Here is a 19274-nt window from a genome sequence, read left to right on the forward strand (position 1 = left end):
GCATTAAATCACAGAATCACAGAAATGCAGGGCTGGAAGGGACCTGAAGAGGCCATCTAATCCAGCCCCCCTACACTGAGACAGTAAACCTAGAACATCCCTGACAGGTGTTTGTCCAACCTGTTCTTAAAAGCCCCCCAGTTGTGGGGATTCTACAACCTCTCTTGAAAGCCTATGTCAATGTTAACTATCTTTACAGTTAGAATTTTTTCCCCTAATATCTAACCTAAATCTCCCTTGCTGCAGATTACACCAATTATTACTTGTCCTACCTCCAGTGGACATGGAGAACAATTGATCACTGACCTCTTTATAGCAGCTCTAAATATATTTGAAGACTGTTACCAGGTTCCCTCTACCCCCAGTCTTCTTTTCTCAGTTCTTTTAACCTTTTCACATATGTTAAATTTTCTAAATCTTTCATCACTTTTGTTCATCTCCTATGGACCCTCCAATTTATCCACATCTTTCTGAAAGTGTGGTGCCCCAAACAGGACACTACTTCAGTTGAGGCCTCACCAGCTAACTAGAAGACAAAAAACCCAAACCAAACAAATATGTGTATACATAATATACAAATAGAGTGCAAAATTTAACTCAAGCTCAACTATGTTGAATAAACTATGTAGCTATATAGGTACAATGTATAATACGTATGACTCATGTATTTGACTACATATATTCACTTGCATTTCTCCAGTTATTAATGTGTTCTGGTAATATTTGTCGTTGTCTGAACAACCCAGTGTGTCTTGCCAGTTGAAGTTTTGGGGTGATTTTGCAGAATGCCTGTTCAACTATTTTATTTGGAATAGAAACCAATTTACATTCTCAAAAGCAATTCAAAAGATAAAGCATAGACCAAATACTTTAGCTCTGTATGCTTTCTTAAAAATAAGGGAAAAACCATCACATGATTTATAATATGAATTGCAGTTCAGCATATTTTTCAGTAGCAATTATAAGTTACATATTGTCTATGAATGCAAATTTGATGGGATATCCAAAGCACTTAGAAGCACACGGTTCCTGTACTCTATTCAAGCAAAACGCCCACTGAAGTAAATTAGAATTTTGACTGAGCAAGGAATGCAGGATGAGGCCCTTTAATTGTTATGCTACAAACTTTTTGTTCTAATGTTTTGCCTTGATCAAATTTAATTGGGCATTTTTAAATATTTACCCTCTCCTACTTTTTAATATGTCTCATTCCTATAGCAGCAAAACAGTAACACTAGGCCATTCTAGAATTTAATTTTGCTAATTGAAATGTAACACTGCACAGCAACTTTTGTAACCTCTCAGCAACACAAGTAGCAATAAAAGACAAAAATAAATCAGTCCTTTACTCCTGAGCTAAAAATGTTGCAGACACAGCTTGCTCAGCCACTGTAGGAGGGAAAAATGCATATTGTTCTGAAGCTACGTATCATTCATCATTTTACTTATCTAGATATTCATACAGCATTCATCATCATAATAAGCAGCAATGGTGGGATTTCAAAGACCTACACTTCCCTTTTCAGGTGGAAGACTAGCAGGTATGACACAGGTAATTTAAGTGTGGGGGAGAGGGAAAAAAAGAAGATCCTTGGGGAGGAAGGGGTAGAGGTGGTGGTGGTCATAGGGAGGATACAAACAATAATGTGTTTATAAGAGGACATCTTTGAAAGCAGTTCTCCAATCCAGTTCAATTTCATCCATGCCACTGACCCATCTCGAGTTACCTATAAAAATGTGGAAAACCAGAATTGTAGGAAGTTATTCCTAGGTTTATATATGAGCCAAAGTTGATCGTTAATAACAGATCTCTTAATTGGCTATACTGCATGTTTATTTCTACTGAAGACAAAAATTAAAATAAAGCCTTAGCTTACTATAACAAAGGCAATACATTTTCCACCACTGGTCTATAATGATTGACAGAGTACATTAATGAAAGGGTGCTGTTATTACTGATTTACACTTCTACATTTTGTCAGGCTCCCAATATTGAGACTACTGTCAACACAACCCTGACAGGCAATATAGATCAAACACCCAACAAAGAGTTGTAAATTTGCACAGTTGCTTCCTTTCCACCCTCACAACCACAACCACATTTGCCTGATACCTTCGTGGAAGTTTTGGGAAACCTGAAATTGCTTAGTGGTACCTTCTCAGAGATATTGATATCCTTGAGCAGACAATGCCCACTGAAGGAAACCTCAGGCTAAAACGAGATCTTGTCCTACGTCAATGACTTCTTAAACACCTTTCTACCCCTTTTGTGCACTACTCTAACCCTTTGTATCTATAGACTTTGCACTCACAAACTCTCTTCCCTGATTCTGATACTAATTAGACGTATCAACCCACTAACTATACAGTATTTAGATGAGAAAACAAAAATGAAAGTAACACATAGAATCATAGAATCATAGGGCTGGCAGGGACCTCAGGAGGTCATCTAGTCCAACCCCCTGCTCAAAGCAGGACCAATCCCCAACTAAATCATCCTAGCCAGGGCTTTGTCAACCCTGACCTTAAAAACTTCAAAGGAAGGAGATTCCACCACCTCCCTAGGTAACCCATTCCAGTGATTCACCACCCTCCTAGTGAAAAAGTTTTTCCTAATATCCAACCTAAACCTCCCCCACTGCAACTTGAGACAATTACTCCTTGTTCTGTCATCTGCTACCACTGAGAACAGTCTAGATTCATCCTCTCTGGAACCCCCTTTCAGTTGAAAGCAGTTGTTTCAGTTGAAAGCAATTGAAAGCAGCTATCAAATCCCCCCTCATTCTTCACTTCTGCAGACTAAACAATCTCAGTTCCCTCAGCCTCTCCTCATAACTCATGTGTTCCAGTCCCCTAATCATTTTTGTTGCCCTCTGCTGGACGTTTTCCAATTTTTCCACATCCTTCTTGTAGTGTGGGGCCCAAAACTGGATACAGTACTCCAGATGAGGCCTCACCAATGCCGAATAGAGGGGAAAGATCACATCCCTCGATCTGCTGGCAATGCCCCTACTTATACATCCCAAAATGCCATTGGCCTTCTTGGCAACAAGGGCACACTGTTGACTCATATCCAGCTTCTAGTCCACTGTAACCCCTAGGTTCTTTTCCAAAGAACTGCTGCCTAGCCACTTGGTCCCTAGTCTGTAGCAGTGCATGGGATTCTTCCATCCTAAGTGCAGGACTCTGCACTTGTCCTTGTTGAATCTCATCAGATTTCTTTTAGCCCAATCCTCTAATTTGTCTAGGTCCCTCTGTATCCTATCCCTACCCTCCAGCATATCTACCACTCCTTCCAGTTTAGTGTCATCTAAAAACTTGCTGAGGGTGCAATTCACGCCATCCTCCAGATCATTAATAAAGATATTGAACAAAACCGGCCCCAGGACCGATCCCTGGGGCACTCCACTTGACACCGGCTGCCAACTAGACATGGAGCCATTGATCACTACCCGTTGAGCCCGACAATCTAGCCAACTTTCTACCCACCTAATAGTGCATTCATTCAGCCCATACTTCTTTAACTTGCTGACAAGAATACTGTGGGAGACCATATCAAAAGCTTTGCTAAAGTCAAGGAATAACACGTCCACTGCTTTCCCCTCATCCACAGGGCCAGTTATCTCCTCATAGAAGGCCATCAGGTTGGTCAGGCATGACTTGCCCTTGGTGAATCCATGCTGACCATTCATGATCACTTTCCTCTCCTCCAAGTGCTTCAAAATTGATTCCTTAAGGACATCAAGGACACTGGTCCTTGATACTCAACTTTGGACAAGGAGCACGCAGCACAGCTCAGGAGGGTGAAAGGTTTGGTTCCTCAAACATAAATAAGAGCACCCTAATTCCTATTATAAATTATGCTGGTTGGCGATGGCCCCAAGGAGCCATGATGGCAGCTGGGAACTTCCAGAGCACAGGGAAGACCCATATCCACTTTCCCCAACCACAGAGTGCAGGGAGGGGGGCTCATCATAGGAGTCACTACACCAGCTCTATACCACTGGAGGATTCCTCTGCCTAGGAGTGACCCTCCTGTGTGTTTGGCTATGGTTGCTTTGCTCCCACAGCATGGCCCAAAACAAGGATAATTCAGTGACAGTCTGGCAGGGCTGGCCTTACCATGAGGAGAACTGAGGCGGCCGCCTCAGGTGCCAGATTGTGGGAGGGAACCACTAGGACCAAAGTGTAGAAAATTGTGTCTGCTCCTGATGCATATGTATTCTCTCTGCTGTAGATGCACAGAGATGCTGGAGAGCTGTGCTGGAGGAAGGAGGGCACAAGAGACATAACAGGCAGGCAGGAGAAAAGGTGAGAGGGAATAACAGAAAGCAGCAAGAACTGCAGGGAGAGAGTGGAGGAGGAGCCTCTTATGTACCTCTCTAGCACCCCCAGAAGCCTGGACTGATTAACACCAGCTTCTCAGGGAACTTCCTGTTTCCTGCTGCTTCCCTGAACCCACTTGAGGAGAACAGGCAGCCAACTGAAGTAGTAGGAGCCAATTAGGCCCTTAAGACACTGATATCTTCCCTCACTCAGGCCCTGCTACCAGCCTGCTTATTTGTCCCCTTCAACTGATTGTTGAGAGTCACTATAGCTGGCACAGAACAGCAGTCATGAGTGAAAGAAGAAAACGCTCCTCTGGGGCAGCATTCAGAAAAAGAAAGAAAGCAAAGGAAGCTTTTCTATCTAAGCAGGAAGGAGCTCTCCTGAGATACAGAGACACAGATGTTCACGGTGAGCCTTCCAGCCCCAGTGAGGATGTGAATGGTGAGGAGATGCCTGATCTTCCAGTTAGTCAGAGAGCAGGTGACCTGGCAGCTACTGCAGCATCCATATCTCCATCTCAAATGGATATAACCATGCACATTCCTGAAGAAAAGTGTAGATCAGAGAAGAGTGTGGTGGAGGCGCAAGAAACAGCTGCTGCTGAGTTTAGTTCCTTAAGTCTAAATGATCCAGGACTGTGGACCCACTTGAGCGGTAGCTTGTGGGACTTCCTTGTGCTGCATGGGCCACAGCAAGTGAAAAACTTCATGTTCCCCAAAGACAATGAAAATAGAAGTTTTCATCTAACACATTACTGGCATGAAATCCCCAATGATGACAAAGTGAAAAGGCCATGGCTTATGTACTCAAAAACCCAGAATGCTGCATACTGTTTTTGTTGCAAACTCTTCCAGTCTAATGTTCCAGACACATTGGATTCTACAGGAACAAAGGACTGGAAAAATCTGGCTAGAAAACTGGCATGCCATGAGAAGGCAGGAAATCAACACAGAGCATTTCACAGTGGAAAGAGCTTGAGACAAGACTAAGGTTAAAGGCCACCATAGATGATCAGCATCAAGAGAAGATTGCATCAGAGTCTCTTTGCTGGCAAAATGTTCTGAAAAGGCTCATTGCCACTGTGAGAATGCTTGCTACCCAAAACCTAGCACTGCGTGGCACTTCAGATCAGCTGCATGTGCCAAACAATGGAAACTTCCTTAAAATTGTGGAGCTGATGACTGAGTTCGATGCTGTACTCCAGGAGCATCTAAGAAGAGTCACCACCCAAGAAATGTACACAAACCACTACCTTGGAAAAACAATTCAAAATGAGATCATACAGTTACTGGCAACAAAAGTCAAACAGAAGATTGTGGCAGATCTGAAGTCACCAAGATATTACTCTGGACTGCACACCTGACATCAGCCATACGGAACAAATGACTTTAATGGTGCATTTTGTAACAACAACAGAACCTAGTGAAAATGTCCCTGCAATGGTGACTGTCAGAGAGCATTTTCTAGAATTTACTGACATTGATGATACTACAGGAGCTGGTATGACAAATGTGCTTCTTAAAAAGCTGGAAGATACGGGAATTGCAATAGCTGACATGAGAGGTCAGGGCTCTGACAATGGTGCCAACATGAGAGGAAAGAACAGAGGAGTGCAGACATGGATTCGAGAGTTAAACCCTCAAGCTTTTTTTGTCTCATGCAGTTCTCATTCATTGAACTTGGTGGTCAGTGATGAAGCATCAGCTTCTAGTGAGGCTGCTGAATTTTTTAATGTAATTCAAAGCATCTGTGTATTTTTCTCTGCATCAACTCATCCATGGCAAATTTTGAAGCAACATCTGGGAACATCCTCTCTGAAACTGAAACCATTGAGTGCCACATGATGGGAAAGCTGAGTGGAGGCAATAAAACCTATCAAACATCAAATTGGGAAGATAGATGATGCCATAGTTGCCATTATGGAGGATAATGCTATGACAGGAACTTTTCGTGGGAGAACAGTGGCAGAGGGAAATGGAATCACCAGAAACATATTGTGACGGGGCAAGGCCAGATGGCTATAGAAAAGTAGTGGGAGACAGATATATTAGCCCCAGGCTAAACAATTCCCTGTTACCAGGATAAATAAATGGCAGCTGCTCCAGGTCAATTAAGACACCTGGGGCCAATTAAGATCTTTCCAGAAGGCAGGGAAGATAACTAGGTTGATTGGGACACCTGAAGCCAATTAGGGGCTGGCTGAAACTAGTTAAAAGCCTCCCAGTTAGTCAGTTGGGTGCATGCATCAGGAGCTGTAGGAGGAAGCCGTGCTGTTGGAGGAACTAAGCAGTACAAACCATATCAGGTGCAAGGAAGGACGCCCTGAGGTAAAGGTGAAGGAGATATTGAGAGGGGGCTGCTGTGGGGAAGTGACCCAGGGAATAGTACACGTCCTATTTCCAAAAAGTCAGCTACCATAGCAGATACTATTAGGATCCCTGGGCTGGAGTCTGGAGTAGAGGGCGGACCCGGGCTCCCCCCTCCCCTCCCCGATTAATCACTGAGACAGGGAGACAACCGAGTCTGTGCGAGGGAGGGTGGCTTCTCCTCACCTCCCTTGCTGGCTTATGATGAAAATGGCTCAGTAGGCTGTAACCCTTGCCACTAGAGAGAGAAGGGCTATGTGGAGGGTCACAGTGAGTATCTGCTGCGCTCCCTGGCAGATATTCAAAAGATCGAGGCAGCCGACAAGATTAATTGCAACCGAGATGTGTTCTCTACAAAACTGGGGCAGACGACTGAGACCCGTCACCATATCCCCACGATACCCAGAGCCAAGGTAACATTGAGACCCTACCGAATCCCAGCAGCCAAAAGAGAAGAAATCAAGGCTGAAGTAAAGAAAATGTTAGAATTAGGGGTTATTGAAGAATCTTACAGTCAATGGTCCAGTTCAATCATTCTGGTGCCTAAACCTGATGGTACCACAAGATTCTGTAATGACTTTCATGGACTGAATGAAGTATCCCAGTTTGATGCACACCCCATACCATGCATCAGCGAACTGGTTGACCGACTGGCTAGTTCCCAATTTTTGACTACGCTGGATCTAACAAAAGGGTATTGGCAGATTCCCCTGACCAAAGAAACTAAAGAAACGACAACGTTCTCTACCCCGGACGGGCTATTCCAGTATACCATCCTCACTTTTGGGCTACATGGGGCCTCAGCCTCATTCCAGCGCCTCATGGAAAATACATAACTTCAAATTTCTGTGTGGCTTAGTGTTGTGGCATGACATACTGTTTGAAATAAATAAGAGACTCCAAGGTGTTGACCTTGATATATCTGGAGCAATGGAACAACTGAACAAAGCAGTCATACCTACAGTCTTACTGGTCAGATGAGGGATTTCAAAACGTTCTGAAAAGTGCACTGCTGTTGGCAGAGTAATTTCACACTGAAGTTATTTTCGCACCCATTCAAGAATACAAGAGTCTCAGAAGAAGAAGACATTTTGATTACGAGGCACGGATAATCCCATAAGAGACCCCAAACAACAATTCAAAGTTGAATTCTTTAACCAGGTACTAGATTGTGCAATACAGTCAGTTGAAGATGTCAGTGAAGTCAGTTGTGCAATACAGTCAGTTCATGCAGCTCAAGGAACACAGCAGTACATTTGGGATGCTGTATGATATTCCAAAACTCCTCACTGTACCTGAAGAAGACCTACACCAGCAATACAGGGCACTAAAGACAGTGCTGACACATGATGACATGCGCGATATTGATGCGAGTGATTTAGGGGATGAACTGAAAACCCTTTCGAGACACAGTTCAGCAGGATCAACTCCAAAGGCTGTTCTGGAATATATGTGCACAAATAAGATGACCACCCTCCTTCTAAATGCTTTTGTTGCTCTGTGCATACTTCTAACACTTCCTGTAACAGTTGCCAGTGGAGAATGCAGCTTCTCCAAGCTGAAGTTAATAAAAACACATCTATGCGCCACAATGACACAGGAGAGGCTAGTCGGCCTTGCAACCATCTCAACAGAGCATGAGCTGGCCCAGACTGTGGACCTTCAGCAGGAAGCAGTTCAAATCTTTGCAACCAAGAAGGCACGGAAAGCACCACTTTGATTATTCAAACAGATAAAAATGCCAGTGTTTACTATGCAGACAAAAAACGTTATATTTGCTGTTAAGGTGTTTGTTACTTAAAATTTTTGAACAAGGCATTTTAAGTTGTTAGTTCTCCATTATTGGGGTAGGTAGCAGAGCAGTACCATGAGAGGAGTAGAACAGGAAGAAGGCAAAATTGAGACCTTTCAAAGTTTTGGTCCAAGCGAGGGGCTGAAGGTAATGGCTAGTCGGGTTCTGTTATGCCACTAGCCGTCACCTTCAGCCCCCAACTAAAACCTCTCCAGCACATCATCAAGGGTCTGCAACCTATCCTGAAGGACAGCCCATCACTCTCACAGATCTTGGGAGACAGGCCAGTCCTTGCTGGACAGCCACCCAACCTGAAGCAAATACTAACCAGCAACCACGCACCACACAACAAAAACACTAACCCAGGAACCTATACTTGCAACAAAGTCCGTTGCCAACTGTGTCCACATATCTATGCAGGGGACACCATCATAGGGCCTAATCACATCAGCCACACTATCAGAGGCTCGTTCACCTGCACATCTACCAATGTGATATATGCCATCATGTGCCAGCAATGCCCCACTGCCAAGTACATTGGTCAAACTGGACAGTCTCTACGTAAAAGAATAAATGGACACAAATCAGACATCAAGAATTGTAACTTTCAAAAACCAGTCGGAGAACACTTCAATCTCTTTGGTCACTCGATTACAGACCTAAAAGTTGCAATTCTTCGACAAACAGACTTCAAAAACAGACTCCAACGAGAGACTGCTGAATTGGAATTAATTTGCAAACTGGACACCATTAAATTAGTCTTGAATAGAGACTGGGAGTGGATGTGTCATTACACAAAGTAAAACTATTTCCCCATGTTTATTTTTCCCCCCTACTGTTCCTCACACATTCTTGCAACTGCTGGAAATGGCCCACCTTGATTATAACTACAAAAGGTTTTTTTTCTCTTCTGCTGGTAATAGCTCACCTTACCTGATCACTCTTGTTACAGTGCATATGGTATCACCCATTGTTTCATGTTCTCTGTATATATAAATCTTCCCACTGTATTTTCCACAGTGTGCATCCGATGAAGTGAGCTGTAGCTCACGAAAGCTTATGCTCAAATATATTTGTTAACCTCTAAGGTGCCACAAGTACTCCTTTTCTTTTTGCGGATACAGACTAACACGGCTGCTACTCTGAAACTAACTATTGGAACATTCATTTGAACATTCCACTTCTGGCAACAGGGATTACTCAGCCCATGGTCCCCTTATTTTGAGTTCCTGATCCTTAACAGTTCATAAAAGTCTGAATCTAATGACTTTTAGGGTAAGATGCAGTTTTCCTGTTTAGCATCTGATGAGATATTTTGTGCTTTAAAATTTTGTAACTGTCAGGATGACAGGCACTATGGAAATAGAAAGAAAGAAAGAAAGAAAGAAAGAAAGAAAGAAAGAAAGAAAGAAAGAAAGAAAGAAAGAAAGAAAGAAAGAAAGAAAGAAAGAAAGAAAGAGTCAGCCTTATATTTAGCTATTACAATAAGTGACAGATTCTCTCATTATGAAATTCCCCCAGCTCTTTGTTATCCTACTTGAACCTTAGAACTATGTCACCTGACTCATCTGTACTGTAGCTTGAAATACATTTTTAGGACAATACAGCAAGATTTTAGAGCAGTTCTGTTGGACAGGGAGAACGGATATTTCCCAAAGGCAAAGATCAACATCACATGGCTGATCCAATCAGAAGAAAACAACTGACAAACCTGAATACAGGTTCTATGTAGTGCCTTCACCTTCCATTGCCACAAAATATTTTTCATAAAGTAACTCAAGAGAAAACACTTAGATGATAACAGAAACAACAAGAAGTCATTTTATATTCAGATTAAAAATGTGACAATCATTAAACAGATTTTGCATGGAGTTTAAAGCAAAGCTTCCAGTGACTTAATCAATAAGCTTTTTGTACTCACAAAGTGGATTATGCTCTGATAAACTGGGGTTTTTGGAAAAGCAACAGAATGGACCAAGGTATGGGAGTAACTATACCTGCTGCCGCTTCTCAAATTCCAACTTGATGCGGGACTTGATGCAGTTGCAGGTGTCCTGATATGTCTGCTGCAGAGCAAGTTCCATGAGGTGCTTGTGATATGCTCCTGCCAGGTTTCCACAGATAAAAATGATAGCATTTGCCAATATCTAAGGGGGTAAAAAAAGAACAGGCGAGACAGTGAACTTATTCAAATGAGGTATCAGGAAATAATCACAAGAAGAAGCAAAATAGATTTTTGTAGTTAATGTGTTTTGTTCCTGTTTGAAGTTTATATTTAATGGACATTCTCCTTTCAAAAAGCCCTCATAATTACGGTCGCAAAATCCCCAGAGATGACCCGTTTTGGTTTTTTTCATTTTTTGAAAAAACTTAGAACTCTGATGAATAATGTGTTTGCCTGTTTCATGATATACTGAAAAAGGAATTCAGTTCATTTTCTGTGTGCAATGTTGAGCATTAATTAGGTGCTGGCATGCTTTACTACTGCTAAATGACAGTCTTTGCTACTAATAATTATGTTATTGTTAAGGTCTTTCAATAGACCATTTTCTTTAGTAGTATGAAATGCTCACAGCCAAGAATCAGCCAAGTAGGAGGCTGTCAAGCATTTCTTGAGGCTCACCCACCACTATCCTGGAGCTAGAAACATTAAGTTTCACACAAGAACAAGCACTAAGGTCTGATACACAAAAGGAGTTAGGTGCCTATGTCCCAGTTTTAGGATCCACTGAGATTCACAAAAATCCCACTGTACTCAGTAGGTACACAACAGTCAAAGAGGAGCTCCCTCATAACTTTTAGTGCAATGGTTAGGATACTCACCTGGGATGTAGGAGACTTCCAGTTCAAACCCACCTTCAACTGTGGGGGAGAAGCGATTTGAACAGGGATCTGCCACCTCTCAGGTGAGTGCTCTATCTATTGGGTTTTGTGAAGTTGTTGAACCGTGGATAAATAATTAAAAAATCATTGGAGTAGGGGGACTAAACACTGGGTCTACCACATCCTGGACCAGTGTGCAAAACCACCAGGCTACAGAGTCATTCTCATGTTGCTTACTCTCTCTCTGTTCCCTCCTTCCCTCTCCCCATGTAGAAATATACAATTAGAGCACTCATATCTTATCTTTGCCCTGTAATGACACCATGCAATAACCATACAATTATGATTAAGGCATTTGAGTTTTTGTGGTGCTAGATTAAACTGATTTTTAAAAGACATATTACATTTCCCCCTTCATAGTTTCACTACAGGGCAGAACCACCTTAAAACAACTCTGCTCTGTATTCATAAAATGAATTCTTTTTATATTAAAAAGAGGACATTACCACTTGCTATTTTTAATTATCTGAAAATATGAATGATCATTTTTTTTAGTTTAACGTTTATGGCCAGATTCACCAGTACATGACAGGTGGTTTCTGCTGTTCTTGCATATTGGATCAGATCAATGATCCATTTAGCCTGGTATCCTGCCTTCTAACAGTGGTCAGTGCCAGATGCTTCAAAGTGAAGGAACAGAACAGGGCAACTATCAAGTGATTCATTCCCACTCACAGCCTCTGGCAGTCAGAGGCTTAGGGACACCCAGAGCACGGGATTGCATCCCTGAGCATCTTGGCTAATAGCATTGATAGGCCTATTCGCCATGAATTTATCTAATTCATTTTTAAACCCATTTATACTTTTGGTCTTCACAACATCCCTTGGCAATAAGATTGACTGCGGGTTGTGTGAAGAACTATTTCCATATGTTACTTTTAAATCTGCTGCCTATTAATTTCATTGGATTAGCCCTGGTTCTTGTATTATGTGAAGGGGTAAATAATACTTCCTTATGCACTTTCTCCTCAACATTCATGATTTTATAGACCTCTATCATATCCCTCCTTTGTTGACTCTTTTCAAGATCAACAGTCCCAATCTTTTTAATCTCTCCTCATACGGAAGATATTCCATATCCTTAATCATTTTTGCTGAATTATCTGTACCTTTTTCAATTCTAATGTATGTTTTTTTGAGATGGTGTGACCAGAACTGCACACAGTTTTCAAGGTGTGGGTGTACCATGGATTTATAAATTGGTATTATGATATTTTCTGTCTTCTTATCTATCCCTTTTCTAATGGTTCCTAATATTCTGTTAGCTTTTTTGACTGCCACTGCACATTGAGTGGATGTTTTCAGAGAACTTTCTTCAATGGTTCCAAGATCTCTTTCTTGAGTGGTAACAGCTAATTTAGATCCCATCATTTTGTACGTCTCGTTGGTATTATATTTTTCAATGTGCATTACTTTGCATTTAGCAACACTGAATTTCATCTGCCATTTTGTTGCCCAGTCACCCAGTTTTGTGAGATGCCTTTGTAACTCTTCACAGTCTGTTCTGGACTTAACTATCTTGAGTAATTTTGTATCATCTACAAACTTTGCCACCTCACTCTTTACCTTTTCCCAGGTCATTTCTGAATATGCTGAACAGCACTGCTCCCGGTACAGATCCCTAGGGGGCACCACTATTTACCTCTTTTCATTCTGAAAATTGACTGGCATATTGGATCAGATCAATGGTCCATTTAGCCTGCTATCCTGCCTTCCTACCCTTTGTTTCCTATCTTTTAATCAGTTACTGATCATGAGAGGACCTTCCCTCTTATCTCACATTGGCTTAGTTTACTTAAGAGCCTTTGGTGAGGGATCTTCACAAAGACTTTCAGAAAGTCCAAGTACACTATATCCACTGGATCATCCTTGTCCACATTTGTTGACCCCCTCAAAAATTGTAATAGGTTGGTGAGGCATGATTTCTCTTTTCAAAAGTCCTGTTGGCTCTTCCCTAACAAATCATGTTCATCTATGTGTTGGATAATTATGTTCTTTATTACAGTTTCAACCAATTTGCCTGGTACTGAAGCTATGTTTACTGTCCTGGAATTGCCTGGATCCCCTCTGCAAACTTTTTTTAAAAATTGGCTTCACATTAGCTATCCTCCAGTCATCTGGTACAGAGGCTGATTTAAGTGTTAGGTCACATAGCACAGTTATCAGAGAGGTGGCTGTGTCAGCCTATATCCACAAAAACAACGAGGAGTCTGGTGGCACCTTAAAGACTAACAGATTTATTCAGGCATAAGGTTTCATGGGTAAAAAACCCACTTCTTCAGATGCATGGAGTGAAAATTACAGATACAGGCATAAATATATATATACTGGCACATGAAGAGAAGGGAGTTACCTTACAAGTTGAGAACCAGTGTTGACAAGGCCAATTCAGTCAGGGTGGATGTGGTCCACTCCCAATAATTTATGAGGAGGTGTCAAAACCAAGAGAGGGAAAATTGCTTTTGTAGTTAGCCAGCCACTCCCAGTCCCTATTCAAGCCCAAATTAATGGTGTTAAGTTTGCAAATGAATTATAGCTCTGCAGTTTCTTTTTGAAGTCTGTTTTTGAAGGTTTTTGTTGTTGAAGGACGGCTACTTTTAAATCTGTTATTGAGTGTCCAGGGAGATTGAAGTGTTCTCCTATTGGCTTTTGTATGTTACCATTCCTGATGTCTGATTTGTGTCCATTTATTCTTTTACCTAGGGACTGTCCGATTTGGCCAATGTACATAGCAGAGGGGCATTGCTGGCACATGATGACATATATTACATTAGTAGATGTGCAGGTGAATGAGCCCCTAATGGTGTGGCTGATGTGATTGAGTCCTCTGAGGGTGTCAATTATTGGGAGCGGACCACATCCGCCCTGACTCAATTGGCCTTGTCAACACTGGTTCTCCACTTGAAAGGTAACTCTTTTCTCTTCACGTTTAGTATATATATTTATGCCTGTATCTGTAATTTTCACTCCATACATCCGAAGAAGTGGGTTTTTACCCACGAAAGCTTATGCCCAAATAAATCTGTTAATCTTTAAGGTGCCACCGGACTCCTTGTTTTTATAGCACAGTTAGTAATTCTGCAATTTCATATCTGAGTTCCTTCAGAATTCTTGGGTGAATACCATCTGGTCCTGGTGATTTATTACAGTTTAATTTATCTATTTGATCAAAACTCTCCTCGACTGACACCTCAAGCTGGGACAGTTCCTTGGATTTATCACCTAAAAAGAATGGGTCAGGTTGGGAAATCTCACTCACATCCTCTGCAGTGCAGACCAGTGAAAATAATTCACTTAGGCTCTCCACAATGACCTTGTCTTTCTTGAATGTTCCTTTAGTACCTCAATAATTCAGTGGCCTCACTGATTGTTTGGCAAGCTTCCTGAGTCTGATGTACTTAAAAAAATGTTTTGGCTAGTTTTTGAATCTTTTGCTTAGTTGCTCTTCAAATTCTTTTTTAGCCTGCCTAATTGAACTTTTGCACTTTATTTGCCAGAGATGATGCTTCTCTCTATTTTCTTCACTAGGATTTGACATACAATTTTTACAGGATGTCTTTTTGCCTCCACGCACCTACTTTACTTTGTTGTTTAGCCATGGTGGCATATTTTTGGTCCTCGTAAAAAATTTTTTGTTTAAATTTGAGATATACATTTAATTTGAGCCTCTATTATAATGTTTTTTAAAATTTCCATGCAGGTTGCAAGCATTTCATTTTTGTGACTGTTCCTTTTAATTTCCATTTCATTACTGTCCTCATTTTTGTATAGTTCCCCTTCCTGAAGTTAAATATTACTATAGTGGGCTTCTTTGTAATTTCCCCTCCCCAATCAAGGATATTAAATTTTTATTATATTATGGTTGCAAGCACACATAGTTTCTCTCCATTCTACCTCTCCTTACATGCCCCTACTTGCACACAGACGTATACCATTTCCCACTCTCTTTTGCACACACACTCACATTTCCCAGCATACACAAACTTACATAAACACACACACCATTCATCACTTGCCTTCTCTCTCCTGCCTCCTCTATATTTCCCCCCTCCACATGGACACACACAATGTTGTCTCCGTCCTTCTGTCCTCCCTGTTAAGCAGATTTGGAGCAATAGCTTTGGAAAGAAATAGCTGGGATTTAATGTCCATTTTTGCTGTTGTTTTTCCTAGCTGAAAGTGTATCTGTCTGTACAGGCTGGTACCAAATAGTTCCTTCAGAGAGACTCATTCAGAATTGCCCTTTTTCAAAATGGCTGCCATTTCCCATTGTTCTCAGTGGGACTGAGGTTATATGCTGATGCTCACTTTCAAAATGGCCATCACCTCTTATTGTTCCCAGTGATAATTGGCCCAGGGAAAATGGGGGCTTTTGTAAAGGCATCACTCAGTGCACTCTCTATTCACAGTACTGCATGCTAGGAATGTGCTGCTTTATTCAACTACATAGTGTAACCCTCCAACTCCCTTACCATAAGCTGGGCTCAGCCAGGACTGAAGATTGCATCCCAGAAGCGTTGCTGCCTTATTGGCAGGCAACCTTTCCTTGAGCAGATAGGAGGCTGGAGGGAGGGAGCTAAAGCAGCAGCCCCAGATGATCCAAAAAAAGGGGAGCTCTGATGGGTTCTTTACCCCACAAACCAGTAGGGTTACCACCTTTGAAATGCAAAAAACCCAGCAGAACCCCAGATAAGGCAAGCCTGCTGCAACCTCAACCACCAACCACAAGGCAACTCTACAATCTCTCCCTTCAATACCCACTTATAGTCCCCATCGAGATAACACATATAGATAAGATTGATAACATCGCATGTCTCCTCACTCTCAGGTGATTCAGACCCTCTCTCACATATAGGCACGGTGCGCTTGCCTGTTGGTGGGCAGACAGCTGCTGTATTTTCAACAGTTTTGATCTATTATTGCTTAAATTCTGGAAGGGGAACACTGCAGTATATTTAGTTGGGCACAGAAACTTTTAACATTAGACATCCCAGTTGCCTCCTTCCTTGTACTGTGATAATAATGCAAACCTTCAAAATATTAAAAAGCTTTTTAAAAAAACCTGGCAGATTAAATGATTTTTCTGGAAACTGGCAAATCCATTAAAAAAAAAGACAGGCCAGACAATTACCAGCCAGCTGGTAACCCTAGAGACCAAATGCCGGGGAGAGAGGACATAGCCCCTCTCCCTGGGGTGTCAGCTGAAAGGAAAGAGAGAGGGAAAGCAGTGAAGAGAGCCAGAAGGGGAGGGAGCACCCAGCTCCCCTTACGGACTGACTGTTTTTACTATTTTCCCAATCCCCATTTAGGAAACTCTGCCACGTGAGGTTCCCCTAGGGCCTGCCAGACCATTGCGAAAGAAAAGACAGCCCGACAGACAGTGCAGCTGACTGCCACAGCTGTCACCACCTACAGCCTGATCACTAACAGTTATTTCAGCCAGGAGGAAGAGCAGAAAGCTTATATCTAAGATTGTTACCACAGTGTGAGGAGGATTCAGACCATCCGTTCGAGCTGAAAAGCTATTTCTGAGACCCAGACAGCTCTACAGATCATTGGATCCCACAGACAAGACAAACAGAGGGAACAGTGCCTACAGCAGCTACTGGAGCACCACCAACAGGGACCTGGACTGGGGACTGACACGTTAGAGAAAGGGTTGCCAATTTGGTTGGACATATTCTTGGAGGTTTCATCATATGACATAATCTTTAATTAAAATTTAATATTTAATTCCTGGAGACTCCAGGACAATCCTGGAGGCTTGGCAACCCTAGTTAGAAGGTCGACTTAACGTTAAGAGTCAAGGAGACTTTGTGAAAGAAAAAAAATGTTTCTGGAACTCTCTCAATCTAGTCATAGTCATATATATACAGAAATGCAAAGAATGAGTTATTATATATATATATAGTATAACTCATATATATATATATATTTAGTATAACTCATTCTTTGCATTTATATTATTTATATAAAGTTTATTGGAGTTGTTTGGTGTTTTGACAATTGTGTACTTATTTATGAAGTGAGTACAGTATCCGCTGTTCGGATGGATTACCTATTATTTCCCAGGAGGCACAACCATTAAAGCATCAGTTTGAATAATCCAGATCACCAGTGGGAGCAGTCATGAGTTTGGCATAGAGCCCACATTGGCAGAAAAAGACCCATGACCTCAGGAAATAAAGCACATCCCACATCTCCCGAGTTTGCACCCTCAGAGGTGCCAGGGTGTTGCGCTGACCATAAGTTACCTTGGGCTGTTGTTACAGCATGGTTCGGGGGGAGCTAGCAGTGAACTGGTTTTGACCAGCCGAGCTGGCTTGCAGCCACTCGACTGGGTAAACAAGTGACGAGATAAGTGAGGACCAAGATTGTGAAGTGTCAGAATAGGAAGCAACAGTGTTTCCTGGCAGAGCCCACCTGTGGGTGAATATGCCCCTCCCTGCCCCCCAGAAGGAGGTGATGATAAAAGCAGCTATGAAAATTGCCTTAGACAAACAGTATCACCTGCGGACCCTGGCCTTGTGGGTGCCCAGGAATTCCCCACGCTGGAGCAGCACCTGCTACGAGCCCTCAAGGACAAGGAAGGAGGATCCAGGACTGTCCATAGCAGAAGGGGCGTAAGCATTGATTCTTGCTTGCTTGCTGGAAAGCACGTATTTAGTAACATGTGAAGGCTGGGAGGCTTGTTATACTTTGGCGATAAAACAGATTATACTTATGCACCTGGCGTGGCTTCACTGAGTGTATCCGAGGCCTGCCCCCCCCCCTTTGGGACCGACACCTGGCATAATCGGCAGGATACACTTGGTGACACCCCCGCGAGGTGTAGCCAGAAGTGGAGCAAGTGAGGATGTGAGGTTGTGGCCACCGACAAGATACCAGGCTGGAGTAGTACCTCCCTGGGCACCGGTGGCCAAATTGTTATGCCAGGTGGCTCCCCTGCTTAGATGGGACAGGGACGAAGTTCCCCTCACCCCGGCCAAACTGGCCGAGCAGATGGAGAAGGCAATAGAGTTATATGGGCATAATAAACTCTATAAGGATTGGGGGTGGGGATGGTTGTTCCTGATGGTGGTGGAAAAGCTGTTGGCAGATAACGAGCAACTAGAGAAGAATGTAAGCATCCTGGTTGATGATAAGCGGGCTCTCATGAATAAGAATAACATGCTAACTGAGGCTTTGGAAGTGGCTCAGCAGAGGGACCACAAGCAGCAGGAGATAGCCAAGACTATGGCGAACTGCTATGCCCAGGATCGCCATCGCCGCCTCCTGCAGAACCCCTGCCCCACCGTGTCCCAGTCCCAGGTTAGGGCCCTTATGGCATCGGATTGGGACCCCGATTAAAATCAAATGCCTGACTGAGGGGCAGACTGTTGTTTTACAGCCTGAAATCCCCATCACAAATTGGATTTTGGACCCCAATACTAGAAATTGAGTGGGGGAGGGCACAGCAAAGCTCTATTGTAAAGTAAAAGTGGTATATTAGTGACCGTGCCCACGCACGGCCCCAGGACACTAGTAAGCTTCATGAACACATGCCGCAGCCCCAGGAGGATTGCGGGGTGGCCGCCCGCCCCCACTGCAGCCCAGCCCCCACCTGAAGCCCCTACTGTGTAATGGGGTGCCTCATTTGATAGTTTGAGCACTGCCGAGCAGCCCTACACCTGGTTTACTGATGGCTTGGCCAGGTATGTTTGTAAAACGCAGTGCTGGAGAGCTGTTGCCTTAAATCCTGTTCGCCAGTTGCGTGAGACCGCCAAGAGACAGGGAGCCTCCAGCCAATATGCTGAGCTTTATACTGTGCTGCTGGTAGTGAGGCAGGCGCTTGCCCCTGGGGACCCTGAGGTACACCTGTTCACTGACTCTCGGGCAGTGGCTCAGGGACTGGCCACCTGGAT

The 19274-nt window shown here is 42.9% G+C and overlaps 1 protein-coding gene across 3 annotated transcripts in view; it reads right to left on the reverse strand.

Annotated features, from left to right (window-relative positions):
• Window positions 1-19274, reverse strand: part of ADCY2 (adenylate cyclase 2) — a 430319-nt gene that overhangs the window by 223392 nt on the left and 187653 nt on the right. For all 3 annotated transcript variants that reach the window (XM_084619394.1, XM_084619392.1, XM_084619393.1), the window contains one exon: window positions 10485-10634. In XM_084619394.1, coding sequence (XP_084475520.1) covers window positions 10485-10634 — 150 coding nt within the window. The remainder of the gene's footprint in view (window positions 1-10484; window positions 10635-19274) is intronic.

This window comes from Lepidochelys olivacea, assembly GCF_965140295.1.
Source record: "Lepidochelys olivacea isolate rLepOli2 genome assembly, chromosome: 2".
Classification (NCBI taxonomy): Eukaryota; Metazoa; Chordata; order Testudines; family Cheloniidae; genus Lepidochelys; species Lepidochelys olivacea.